This window comes from Penaeus vannamei, chromosome 10 (assembly GCF_042767895.1).
Source record: "Penaeus vannamei isolate JL-2024 chromosome 10, ASM4276789v1, whole genome shotgun sequence".
Taxonomy (NCBI): Eukaryota; Metazoa; Arthropoda; class Malacostraca; order Decapoda; family Penaeidae; genus Penaeus; species Penaeus vannamei.
The window spans coordinates 13,765,298-13,777,797 of NC_091558.1; the positions used below are offsets into that span (position 1 = coordinate 13,765,298).

General features: G+C 39.2%; 2 protein-coding genes across 7 annotated transcripts in view; one reads left to right on the plus strand and one right to left on the minus strand.

Annotated features, from left to right (window-relative positions):
* The window catches only part of E(bx) (nucleosome-remodeling factor subunit NURF301 E(bx)), a 56,963-nt gene extending 52,540 nt beyond the window's left edge, over positions 1-4,423 (minus strand). For 2 of the 3 annotated variants that reach the window (XM_070126362.1, XM_070126360.1), the window contains exon 1: positions 2,645-4,423. In XM_070126362.1, the coding sequence (XP_069982463.1) occupies positions 2,645-3,546 (902 nt within the window). In that variant the 5' untranslated portion in view covers positions 3,547-4,423. The remainder of the gene's footprint in view (positions 1-2,644) is intronic. The other variant, XM_070126361.1, reaches the window with a different exon arrangement.
* Positions 4,175-12,500, plus strand: part of LOC113822435 (aminoacyl tRNA synthase complex-interacting multifunctional protein 2) — a 28,277-nt gene continuing 19,951 nt past the window's right edge. For 2 of the 4 annotated variants that reach the window (XM_070126364.1, XM_070126365.1), the window contains exon 1: positions 4,551-4,808. In XM_070126364.1, coding sequence (XP_069982465.1) covers positions 4,641-4,808 — 168 coding nt within the window. In that variant the 5' untranslated portion in view covers positions 4,551-4,640. Of the gene's footprint in view, positions 4,809-12,500 lie in introns of all 4 variants that reach the window. The other 2 variants (XM_070126367.1, XM_070126366.1) reach the window with 2 other exon arrangements.

Genomic DNA, 12,500 nt, shown 5'->3' on the forward strand with positions numbered 1-12,500 from the left:
TGTAATGAATTATCATATACTAAACTAAGCTGAAAACTAACCTAGCATGACATAAACAAACATAATTCATGAAATTGCTTCTGCATATACAAATTCCTATTCTTTTTTTTCATATAATCATTTTTTTGTGTAAGGGGGGGGGGGGGCATGAAGCTGAGGAAAGAAACAATGTAGGTACTACATTATTCTCTTCCAAACTGAAAAACTACATGAATATTAAGATGGACTTTTTTTTTATACAAACAATAGGAAATGTATGCACCTTGGCTATTGCATCATGTTGCATAAGCCTGCTCATCTTGTTTTTAAAACCTTCAGCAAACATAAAAAGCTATACATCTATACCAAATAGTTCTACACCAGACCAACTTTAAGATGAATATCTCTATGAATAAAAAAAGGTTAAATATTTTTCCCTTTGTCAAGGGAATGTCACAAAGGATAAAAAATACTAATTTCCCAATCAAAGAAAAATATTCCTACATCCTTAGTTTGCACTGGCATAATTTGTTTGTATCAACGTACCCAAATATATGAACAATATAATCAACATGACTAAAAAAAATACATATATAGCTGTAAACAAGCATAGAAACATCTTATCAAAAAATATGTGTGAAGGTCTGTTGGCATTTGCCAAAGCGCAATGTATAACGGGGATCACTTGACATGACAAAAATATGTCAGCCTCTTGATTGTAGGCTTTCGTAACTGATAAGAACAAGATTCTGGTGATTTTTGATCATACAACTCAACTATTCCCAAAAGAAAAAAGGATATTCTTTCCATGTATGAGAACTAGAACTCATATAATTCAGTTTTTTGTTTGTTGTGATGTGCTTTGAATAAAAATTATGTTCATTTTCATGAAAAAATTTAATTTTGTGACCTAGCACTCTCCCTATTCCTTTCAACAGGTTTGTGAGGCCTAAGAGAACCTGGGATTTTTCAAGTGGCCCAGGCAACACAAATTATATACTGAACTGGTAATATGTGCCATTCTTTTACAATTTACTTGCTTGGGTCGTACACCTGCTGCATGTAAAAGAACAATAAATTTCCACCACATATATAACAGGAGTGTCTGAACTGGATATTTCAATGAAGTCCGAGGTTACGTGTACACTAGCCATATCCGATTTCTCACATTTAGACAGACCGCACGCAAATGCGTGTGCAGATATAAACAATTTATGGATAAAAGTACGTAACTAACGTAATCTAACCTAATCAAGATTGGTATCTTCTCGTGTCAAGACGCTACCACCTTGTTTCTTTCATCATGCATGTGCAGGACACCAATCAGAAGCTTTTCTGCCATACTAGTAGTCCCTTCCTTCAATTAATATTGAGATATCACAAACTAAACTTATAATACATACATTTCTAAGAATACAACACATAGATCAGCTGACCTTCTAAAAGCCCCTGATAATAAGCAGCATGAAAGGCCTTTCTTATGATAAACCTGTTGATTTTAGGGTAGTCTTCAATAATTTATTTTAAGAGGATGATCTGAACGTACAGAAATGTTTTTTAGGGTAGTCTTCAGCAATTTATTTTAAGAGGATGATTTGAACGTACAGTAATGTTTTTATTTAAACATTTTTTTACATCAAGTACATGTAAACTAAGACAAAAACAGTGAAGGATAATGGCTGAAGGAAATGCTACCATTATCATATTTCAATGAATGTTACAAAGAGCAACACAGAGATAGATGCTTGCCTACCCTGTCTAGGGAATAAATAAAAGTGGGAAAGGCTTGGTTTGAATTTTTGGGTTTGTATGCTACCCTGGGTTTGGGACTTTGTCTCTGTAGGGTGCTTTGCTCTTGTTAACAAATACCCATATTACTGTATTAAATAACTCTTACTTTCAATCACTAATAGAAATGTCATTGATATTAAATGTTGTAGATACCATCAATCAACCATTTTCATATACTGTCAAGGTGTCCAACTCCCATACACACAAAAAAAATCTGTTTAAGGATAACACCCAGTCTTCTAATCATTAGTTGATCATCAAATTTTACATGTAATATACACGAAAGCAGTGGTGTCAGACAGTATGGCATCAGGCCTTCTGCACTTAGGCAAAGGCCAATAAATATTTACAACCTGTACAATGGTAAAACAGCTTGGCTTGGCTTGGTTCCATACTTGACAATACATCTACAATTTATGGATACATTTGGCAACCAATTACAGTACATTGATTTAAACTCTTAAGACATGTGCTATACACAGCCTATGTAAAAAAATAAAAATAAAAAAAGGCATTGTGACTGGCTGTTGAAACTCAATCATAAGGTATCAAATCTTTTCTTCATTCACAATCTGATATTCAGTCAAAAAAAATAAAAAATAAACTATGGCATTTTAGATAAATGTTTTTTTTTTTTGAGAGGCTTTATAGGACTCGTTCATTCCCCTGTGCAGAAAATGCGCATCATAGAGAACCTACTTTCAAAAACTCATAACATGTTCAATGGTAAGTTAAATTCCCTATGCTAGCTAAATGAACCTAACAGCAATTCCACAATGTTTTTACCATATTCTACAAATGGGATAGCAAAACTGGCACCTATAAAGCCTTCTCTGACCCTGAAACTAAAGAAAACTGTCACGGCAAAACAAACCTGTTCTCGAGGGATGTGTATGGGTAGTCACAACTGTCCAGGATGGAAAGTGTGTCTCTGAACTCATAGTCACTCTGCAGGTACAGCCGGAGAGTCTCTGGCCAGGTCAGCGCGTCAATAAAGTAGAGGATGACATTGATGGAGTCCTTCTGGTCGAGGGGCCCAAACTGGGTCTGCTGAGAGTCCTCCTCCCGAATAAGGGCCTTCAGCAGCATCATGTGCACCTCAGCCAGCAGGGAGCTTTGTTCCTCCGCCATAAGAGCTGCACAGAAATCCTCAAACCGCACGGGTGAGAGCCGCACCAGTGTGCGGAAATGCCGCAACACCTCGTAGATACTCACGGCCCGCAGGACATAGGCTTGGGGTAGGAGCAGGTCATCGGACGACTCGGGCAGCTCCAGGGGAGGATAATCCCGGTCCTGCAGCCACACAGGGATAGGCGTCTGAGGGCGTGAGCTAGGCACTTTGGAGGGTGTCCCTCCATTGGTGCTGAAGCTGGAAATGGACGCCTCCCCATCTGACAGTCCCTCGTCCTCATCCAACTCCCCTATGTCTATGTCATCGTCACTCACGCTCCTGGAGTCACTGTACTCCTCCTTTTCTGAGATCTCCTCCACCTCGAAGTCAGAGCCATACAGGTACTCCGAGTCCTTGTCGTCGATGTCAGGGTTATATCCCCGCTTGTTCTTGCTGTGGGCACCGCCGACGCCGCGAAACTCCCCGCCCTCGGGGTATCTTGAGGGCGAGCACGACCTCGAGGGGTTGCTGTCCTCCTCCTGATCTAAGAGGTATCTCGGCTTCTTAATTATTCTCGTTACGCTATTTCTCATCTTCATCTCTGCCCCATAACTCAGCATTGGAGTGGAGCGAGGCCGCCCTCTTTTCCTCTTCCTCTCGGACATTTCGCCGGTCCGGAGGCTGAGAGCACCTGTGGCGAGGGCGCTGGTCCCTGATCAGCGTAAACACAAACAAACCAACGCGACTGACATCTCTCGCGTCGCCTTCAAACCTTCCCAAACTCCGCCGCCATTTTTCAGCGCAAGGTCACGTGACCCAGCTCATCTCTCGCCATTTGCGTCTCTCTCCTCACGCCCCCGCGCCCTCACTCGCACATGTCGCCCGCTGGCCTGCACTTACGAACACTCAAAGGAGGGGGTGAGGCGGAAAAGGTCTTTGCTTCCCGAGAAAAGACTTGCTTCAGCGGGAAATAGGCTCGCAGCCGCCTGCCATGGCCTCGCACACAACGCTCTGTCTCGCCCGCGCTCATTGGCTCGCCCTTTCGCCCGCCATGACGAGCACCAATTTGATACGTTTAGTCGACCTGAACTAACGGGGACTCCTGATTCACATTTTCCCCAAGGGACGCGTGAACAACGGCACTCCTGATGGTATGAGCAGGTTGTGGTGACGGATAACTTCCTCGGGACGACTTTGAGAAGAGAAAAGAGGCAGACGCCATTCACACCCTCGGCCAATCAGAGCGCGGGTTGCAAGTCGTCTAGGCAACAGGTTGTGTTGTGACATTACCCATTTATTTCGCTAAAGTAATTCGAAGGCGCAATATGGGACTCGGGTTACACAGTTTCCCAGAGACATTGGGAGAGCTACATAGGAAATAAAAAGGGTGAAATGTGCGAAATGACAAATCGATACGAGGCGATGTGGCAGCGAAGCATGTGGTATGAAAAGGTCAAGTTTAATTAAATCTAAAGGATGAAAATGCATTTCTCATGTTCAAGACGTTCAAGTAACGTGTTTCTCAAAACCACCAAAGCCAATAAAAATTTTATTACATGCACAGTAATTACATTTAGCGGAACCAATTCAGTTCTTGAATACGGGATTCCGACACTCTATCGGGCCAGAAAGGGAATCCGATCCCAAGTATCTCCCTCCAAAACCTTATACACAAATATAACAGGAGAGGCACCCATTGCACCGGCAGTGCTGTGTGAGCGCTCAGAGAGAGGGACAGTCGTTACTTAAACTCTGCACAATGTCGGTCGCAACACCCATGTATGAATTGCCAAAACAGGTGAAAATGCCCAGTGCCGTGCAATTGCCGGGATGCATGTACAAAATGGAACCACTGAACCGGTTTTCGAGTAAAGATCTCGCACCCTCATATTATGGATCCACGTGTGCATCGGCTGCCCTGATTCAGGTAAGGATTTTTTTTTTAAGATATAAGTATACACTTGTGTCTCAGTGTACGTGCAGTACAATGTCCAGCTGTCACTATATAAAACACGTTTGATTCCTTTACAATGATCTGCACTTGACCTGATTTCATTTGATAGATCATCACCAAAGTTCTAAGTCACCTTTTATCCGCTCTCTAAACCGGTATAATGTTGCCATAATTGCATGCCGAGAAATGCCGGGCATGGGCGTTCATATTGATTAATATGATCGTTATGGCATTTTTCTCAGATATAAAATGATAGGCAGTAAGATGTAGCTTTTGACAAGTTTTATATTAATTGCTTGGTGTAATTTATGGTGTAGTGAGGGAGAGATATGCAGACTATGGATGGAATTAATTGCGGGTATCAGTAGACAGATGGGTTTTGAGAAAAAAAGATGACCAGAGCTGCAAAACATGGTAATTTTTTTCTAACAGGTCCGCATAACCGATCTTGATTTTGGTATTGTTGGATACCTCTCTGTCTAGTTAACAAATATATAGAAATTATTGTGTGGATACCTGCAAAGCCCCACATTCTTGGCCCCAATAACAGGGAGGGGTAATTGTCACTGATAGTGATGCCCCTCCCTGAGACAGTCGGAAAAATTGATGTATTTGTAGAGATGGCAGAGACCGACGCACGTAGATAGAGCAAATTGGACCCCGTCATCTTATAGAGCGGAAGAAATAGAGTGGGAGAGGATATGGTACAAGATGCAGAGGCCTAACAGTCACCGCTAAATGATGAAAATATAATGCGCGCTCGCCTTTCAAATTCAAAGTTGATGAGCTTGTTTACCTTGCAAAGAAAAACATAACACTGAACGCATTCCTTAATGCGATGCCCTTAGTAATTCCAGTATCATTGCGTGCATGTCAAAACAATATTTGGCTACTTATCAGTGTATAATGTTACACATTCATGCTCTTAAAGTGTTTTATTAATGTCCTCATACTTCATTTACGTGTTTTAAGATTGATTTATAGCCTTATTTAGATTCGTGCGCATTCTGCATTTCATACGTCCTTTTCACTCACTGGCCTGCTGCCAGGTTGACACCTAGCCGGCCCGCTCATTTCGAGACGAAAGCCGGTAAGAAATATTGGGTTTCCAGTGTTGTGTTCATTCTGGGTTATTCTGAAGACTAAACAGTGACAAAGAAGATAAAATAGACTTCAGTAATGATTCCAGTTTGATATGTGGGCCCACCAAGAGCTCCAAATGCAGAAAAAAGTGATTAAAATCGAAGCAATCTAGATGGTAGAAGGAAGAGAACGAAAGTTTGACGGTTGCAGATATAAAGGTATTTGGTTTATTATTTTACTGTGTAAGTGCAGCTCTATCTTGCCATGCATACTAAGGTGGAGAGAATGTGTCCCGGGGGGATGATGGGGGGCTTGCAATAAAACTAGCACAATAAATGCTTAAAATTGGCCAATGAAACTCTACAGACGTACCTGCCATCTTTGAAATTCTACGGACTAATACACCAAAATTAAAAAACTACGGGAACCCAACCCACCTTTCGGCAAACTCTATGGGATGTGACATGTTCCAAACCCCCTAAAAACATACTGACCAATAAATCAACCTATCTAACAATTTACATTGCTGTGACTAGGTGTGCTCTCTGGGCAGTGCCCGAGGGGAGGGTTGATGGCCCATGATCTCCTGGAAACATTCACTTCACCTCAGTATGTAGGGTAAGATAGAGCTGCAATCACAACGTATGATAATAAACCAGATACCTTTATATCTAGAAATGTAAAACTTCTTTCCACCATCTTGATTGCTTTTATTTTAATAACTTTTTGGGGAATTTGGGCTCAGATATTAAACTGGGATGGTTACTGAAGTCTATTACTTCTTTTTTGTCACTGTATAGTCTTAAGAATAACCCAGAATCAACACAGCACTGGAAATAGAACATTTCTCACTGGTGTTCTGTCACTGAATGACTACTGATCTGCCAAACCTAGCAGCTGCCGAATGAAAGTGTGAAACGCACGATGTGCACATAATTCTAAATAAGTGTATAGATAATTCTGAAAACATGTAAATGAAGTGTAATAACATTAATGAAAGGATTTGAATGCATAAATATGTAACAGCAGACACTGATAATTAGCCAAATATCATTTTGACAAGCGTGTAGTAACACATGACCTACTTCGGATATTGCAGTAATGAATTAAGCCTCTATCTACGCGTGTAGCCTGAACTAACTTAGAGTGTACAACTGCCATGCTAGTGGTGTTGCCAAGTCTCCAACACTTTCTCCTGCCATGAATAAGTGGAGGATTCGGTTATTTTACCATTTATAACAATCAGGATTTTGCAGACAATATTTATATCATCAGATTTATTCTCATGTAATGAGAATGAATATGATGGATCATTTCTGTAGCAATTACAGCTGACAATCTTGATATGTTAAGCCCTGATAGCAGGGGAGGGCGTGACGTATATCAGGGAAATTATGGGGTAAAACATGCTGAAATAAGAAGAATTGATAACAGAAATGCATAAACCAGCCCCCCCTCCCCACACACACACACACAAATAATAATAAAAAAATAATAATAATAATAAATAAGATACATAAATAGATCAATAAAAACTTAAAATTGGCAAATGAAACTGCATGGACATGTCCAACCCAGCTCTCGGTAAATTCTAAGGAAACTTACTGCACCCAATACGTCCTGACCAATAAAGCAACGTAATTTCGTGTCACAAACTTTATTCAACAGTTTAAGTTTCTTTGACTAGGTGTGCCCTTCAGGCACTACCCAAGGAGTGGGTTGATGAGGGGCTCTACCCTCTAATACCCCCTGGAAACATTCTCTTTACCTCACTGTGTACGGGGAGATAGAGCTGGATACATTCCTTAGAGAATAAACCAAACACCTTTATATCTCGAGGCATGAAACTTTCTTTCATTTCTGTCAATATTCTGAATCACCTGGTTTCTAATAACATTTTCCAGCACTTCAGGGCACTTTATGGGCTCAAATAACAAGCTGTGGTAGTTACTAAGGTCTATTTCTTCTGCATAGCCACTTTTTGTTTTACTAAAGCTCCAGAATAGACGCAACACTGAAAATGTAACAGTCCTCAATGGCGTTTTGTTGAAGAATGGCGATTGCGAGGTACTGAAAGTTCTGGTTGAAAGTGTAAGTGCACATTAGGCTTTTGTAAAGAAAAGCATAAAACTATCAAAACACGTAAAAAGAAAAGTACTTAAAATAAAGGAATGCATAAAATACATGAATTACTAAAATCAGACATTGAAATTTACAAAATATTTGTCTTCGCAAGCGCATAATAATTCATGAACTACTTGAAAGAGGGCAGGAATGATATAAGTGTTCATGGCATTGTTTATGCTTGCGATGTCAATATGGCGAAGAACTTGGGAAAAGGTGGGTCAATTTTCTCTCATCTCTGTCATGTATCTCCTTTATTTTTGATTTGTGCATCTTATGCCATAGATGAAAAGTGTAATAGGTTATGTCAAGGTAATCATTACATACTTTTTTTTTATTGTTACCCTGATTGTTATCCACTGTAAATTTACCAAGGATTTTTTGTTTTCCTGGGCGGGGGTTAGGACCCCATGGAAAATCTTAGTCAATATAGTGAATGATTCTGTACATATCATTTACATTTTACCCCATAATTTCCTTGGTACCTTTCATGCCCTCCCTTGCTATTGGGCCAAGAATGTGGGGGTTGGGGGGTTTTCACACAATATAACATATTTATTTGCACTGTAATGATGATAGGAATTAAATGATACCGAAATTGTCGTGATCCGTTCTGTGGACGTATTAGAAACAATACTCGAAACATTTTTCTTTCTTTGCTCAGAATCACTCTGTAGATGAATCAAAGAGGTAAGCAGCAATGACATAAGGAATGGGAATTTCACTTGAATTATAAGAAGCTCTCTTGATGTCCGCAGAGATACTCCCTTGGCTTGTTCTTAGCTCCTCTCATTACTTGTAATGTTCCATTAGTTGCAAAAAAGTTATAGTTTCAGTTTCCCAAAGCCATATAGTACAAGGTAAATTTGCCTATAATGGGCTGAATGACAAAATGAAGCATTATTGGAATTGTTGCAGGAAAATTTAGCTTAAGTTATTGGGAGCGACGTACAGAGATAAGGAAATGAACACCACTATCTTACAGAGCATAAGAGATGGTCATAAACAACATAGGTACAGCTCTAGCAGCCACTTATTGGCTGCTAAAAGATGAAAATAGCCACTGCATATCGCCGCTTAGAGACTAAGTCGCTCATCTTGTTTACATTATGAGGAAAAATACTACGTTGACCACATAACTCATAACTGCGAGGTGCCAAGTAGTTATGTTTTACTATGCACTTGTCAATATGATATTTTGCTAATCGTGTCTCTGCTGTTCCACATTTTTGCTTGAAATGCCTTTTATTAATGTTAATATACTTTCTTTATTTGTTTAAATGTTAATTTATGTAGTTCTTTACAATAATCTTTGTGCATGGGCATTTTTCCTAAGGTAATTTTTGAATACTCATGGAGACCATTCCATGATAGAATGCTAGTGAAAAATGTTTCATTTTCAGTGTCGTGTTGATTCTGGGTTATTCTTAAGACTATACAGTGGTAAAAAAGAATAAATAAACAGCAACCATCCCAGTTTGATATCTAAGCCCATTAAATGCTCCAAATGCAGAAAAAAGTGATTAAAACCAAGCAATCCAGACAGTAGAGAGAAGCAAGGTATTTGGTTTCATCTTTACAGTGTGGACACTTCTATCTTTCCGTATATACTAAGGTGTTTTTCGTGTGGTTGTTGGGGTTGGAGCTCCTTGTCAACTCTCCTCTCAGGCAGTGCCTAGTCATGGCTGTTTTGATTCTTGAATATAGTTTGTGACGTGGAGTTAGGTTCGTTTATTGGTCAGGACGTATTATACAATTACCACTGGTGATTTGGATGGTGTGAATTCCCATAGATTTTATTGAAAGAATGGGTTGAATTCTTTTAGATTTTATCGGAAGTTGGTAGGTTTCCTTTAGGCTTGTAACCCACTTACGACGGGTGTCCCACATATGAGACACCCAGAAAAATAAACATTACCGGGAGTCCTGCCGGTGTGACACTAGATCAAAGCTTGCACTCTGATTTTGTGTCGCCCATGGTGGGCGGTGTGTGGGTAGGTTCCTGAAGCCGTCTGCAAACATTATTTTCAGCTTGAAAATGTACTGGCGCTAGTGGGCTAAAGATGGTAGGCATGTCCATAGTTTCATTGGGAAGCTTTAATTTTTATTTTTTTTATATTTTTATTATTATTTTTTCTTTCTTTCTTTTCTTTTTTTCCCTTTTTTTTCCCCCTTCCCCCCCCTCCCCTTTTCAGGCTCTACACTTTTTTGTTCTCTTTTCTTCTTATTGCAGTCTGTTTTACTTCATAATTTCCCAGATATACTTCATCCCCTACTATCGGGACTATCAAATCAAAATTGCCAACGGAAATGGTACTCAGATCACCTCAATGATTCATTGACACAAGAAACTATGCCCCATATTGTAGAGAGCATTGTATTTCCAGCAGAAAAATATCAAAATTTTGTTGATATGTTTTGATAGGAATTACCCTACTCTGTACAAAAACCTTTTCACGTGCTCTTTTTCACCACCTTGAAATTGATCAGGGTATTTGTTACCGAGAGTGGTGCTTCATCCAAACCTAACCTTTCTTACCTTCTATTTATTCCCTAGACAATAGGGAGGACAAACTCCCCTATACCCCCTTTATTAGCACTTCATGCCAACTTATAGAAAATGCAGGATTAACCCACTAGCAACAGTACAATTTCAAGCAGTAAATGATATTTTCTGGGTGGCTTCAAAATCAGCGCATGGGCGAGTCAGGGAACAATGGGCGACAAAATCAGAGCGCAAGCTCCGATCTAGTGTCGCACTGGCAGGACGGGCGGTAATGTATATTTTTCCGGGTGTCTCGTGTGTGACACCCGTCGTAAGTGTGTTACGGCCTCAGGCTGTGTGAGGGTGTTGTGGACATAGGCTCTGAATGGTGTTGTTTATCTCTCTTTCTTATGCTCTATAAGATGGTGGTATCCATTTCCCTCTATCTCTGTGTCACTTTTGGTTATATTATCTTCGACAGCACTGGGAGACTCTATTCCATGATAAAATGCCAGTGAGAAATGTTTTGTTTTCAGTGCGGTATCCATTTCCCTCTATCTCTTTGTGTCACTCTCAGTAAGTTGGGCAGTTTCCATTCTCTGACAAAATGCTAGTGAGAAATGTTTTGTTTTCAGCGTTGTCAATTCCAACTCATTTTTAAGATACTATAGTGGCTATGCAGAAGAAATAGAAATTAACTATCACAGCTTTATATTTCAGCCCATCAAGTGCCCCATTGTACACAATTCATGGTATAAACCCCACAGGGGTCCAAGGGGCTCCTGTGGTAAGATCATAGTGTATAAATTCCATTCGATTAGGTTTAGTTTGTTTAATTATGTCACAGTATTACAATATTAAAACAATAGTACCAAAATTTGCTGCTCTGAAATTGTTTATTGTCAAGTCATTGTAAACAAACCATACAACTCAGGAAAGTAGTACATGTGCTACTTTCTAACGTTTTATAAACATTTACTCATAATTTCACCTTGATTTACCATACTTTGCCTCCAAATGTTATATACTACCATTACATTCATTAATTTAACTAATTTCTCTAATCTATTCATATTTTATGCTTTACAAAATTTGATGTGATGTCTTTGTATGGCGCAACAATACACAATTTACCAATGTCGTTTATGTCGTTGTGGACATACCGTATTAGAGAGTTTAACGAATACAGTAAAATGGTTTGTCTGTAGTGAGATTTATCACACAAAAGCAAGCAACAGTGCAAATTTGGTATTAAACTACACATCCACACTTTTTACTTCATGGGCAGCAGAGCAATAACAATCCTCTGGTTGAATTAGTAATTTTTTAAATTTTTATTTTTAGTTATAAAATAATAAATTACCAAACTGGCTAGAGAAACTTAGTGATTGGCAAAGGGGATCCAGAGGTGTAGCCCCCAGGTCAGGAAGTTTTTTTTTTTTTTTTTTTTTTTTTCATGGGAAATACGCCAATTAGCTGGGGAAGCACAGCCATTGAAAGGTTCGTACTGTAGTTTATGTTTAGGCTGGGGTTCATTCGTTCATTCATTCATGCAACACTGTTGAATCTTATGAGGCTGGATCTTGGCTCAGGCTTTTCTTTTTTCCACGTTCTTTGTTATATGAAATGTGATACTTGGCTAGGGTTTTTCATTTTTGCATTCTAATAAGTATATTTTTGTCGGAAAATTTGGCTCGTCTTTACAGAAAATGAGTTTGCTTTACAGTTTTTAAATCAGTTCGTTTGGGGGACCGCTGTGTGACCCACCCCACCCCCACCCTCAAAAAAAAGAAAAAAAGAAAAACAAAGATTCCCTACATGTCCCCTAAGATTTTAGGATGTATATATATATGTATGTATGTGTGTGTGTGTGTGTGTATATATTATATATGCATATTATATTTATATATTTATATATTTATATATATATTAGATATATGTATATATATTTAGATATATATATAAATATATAT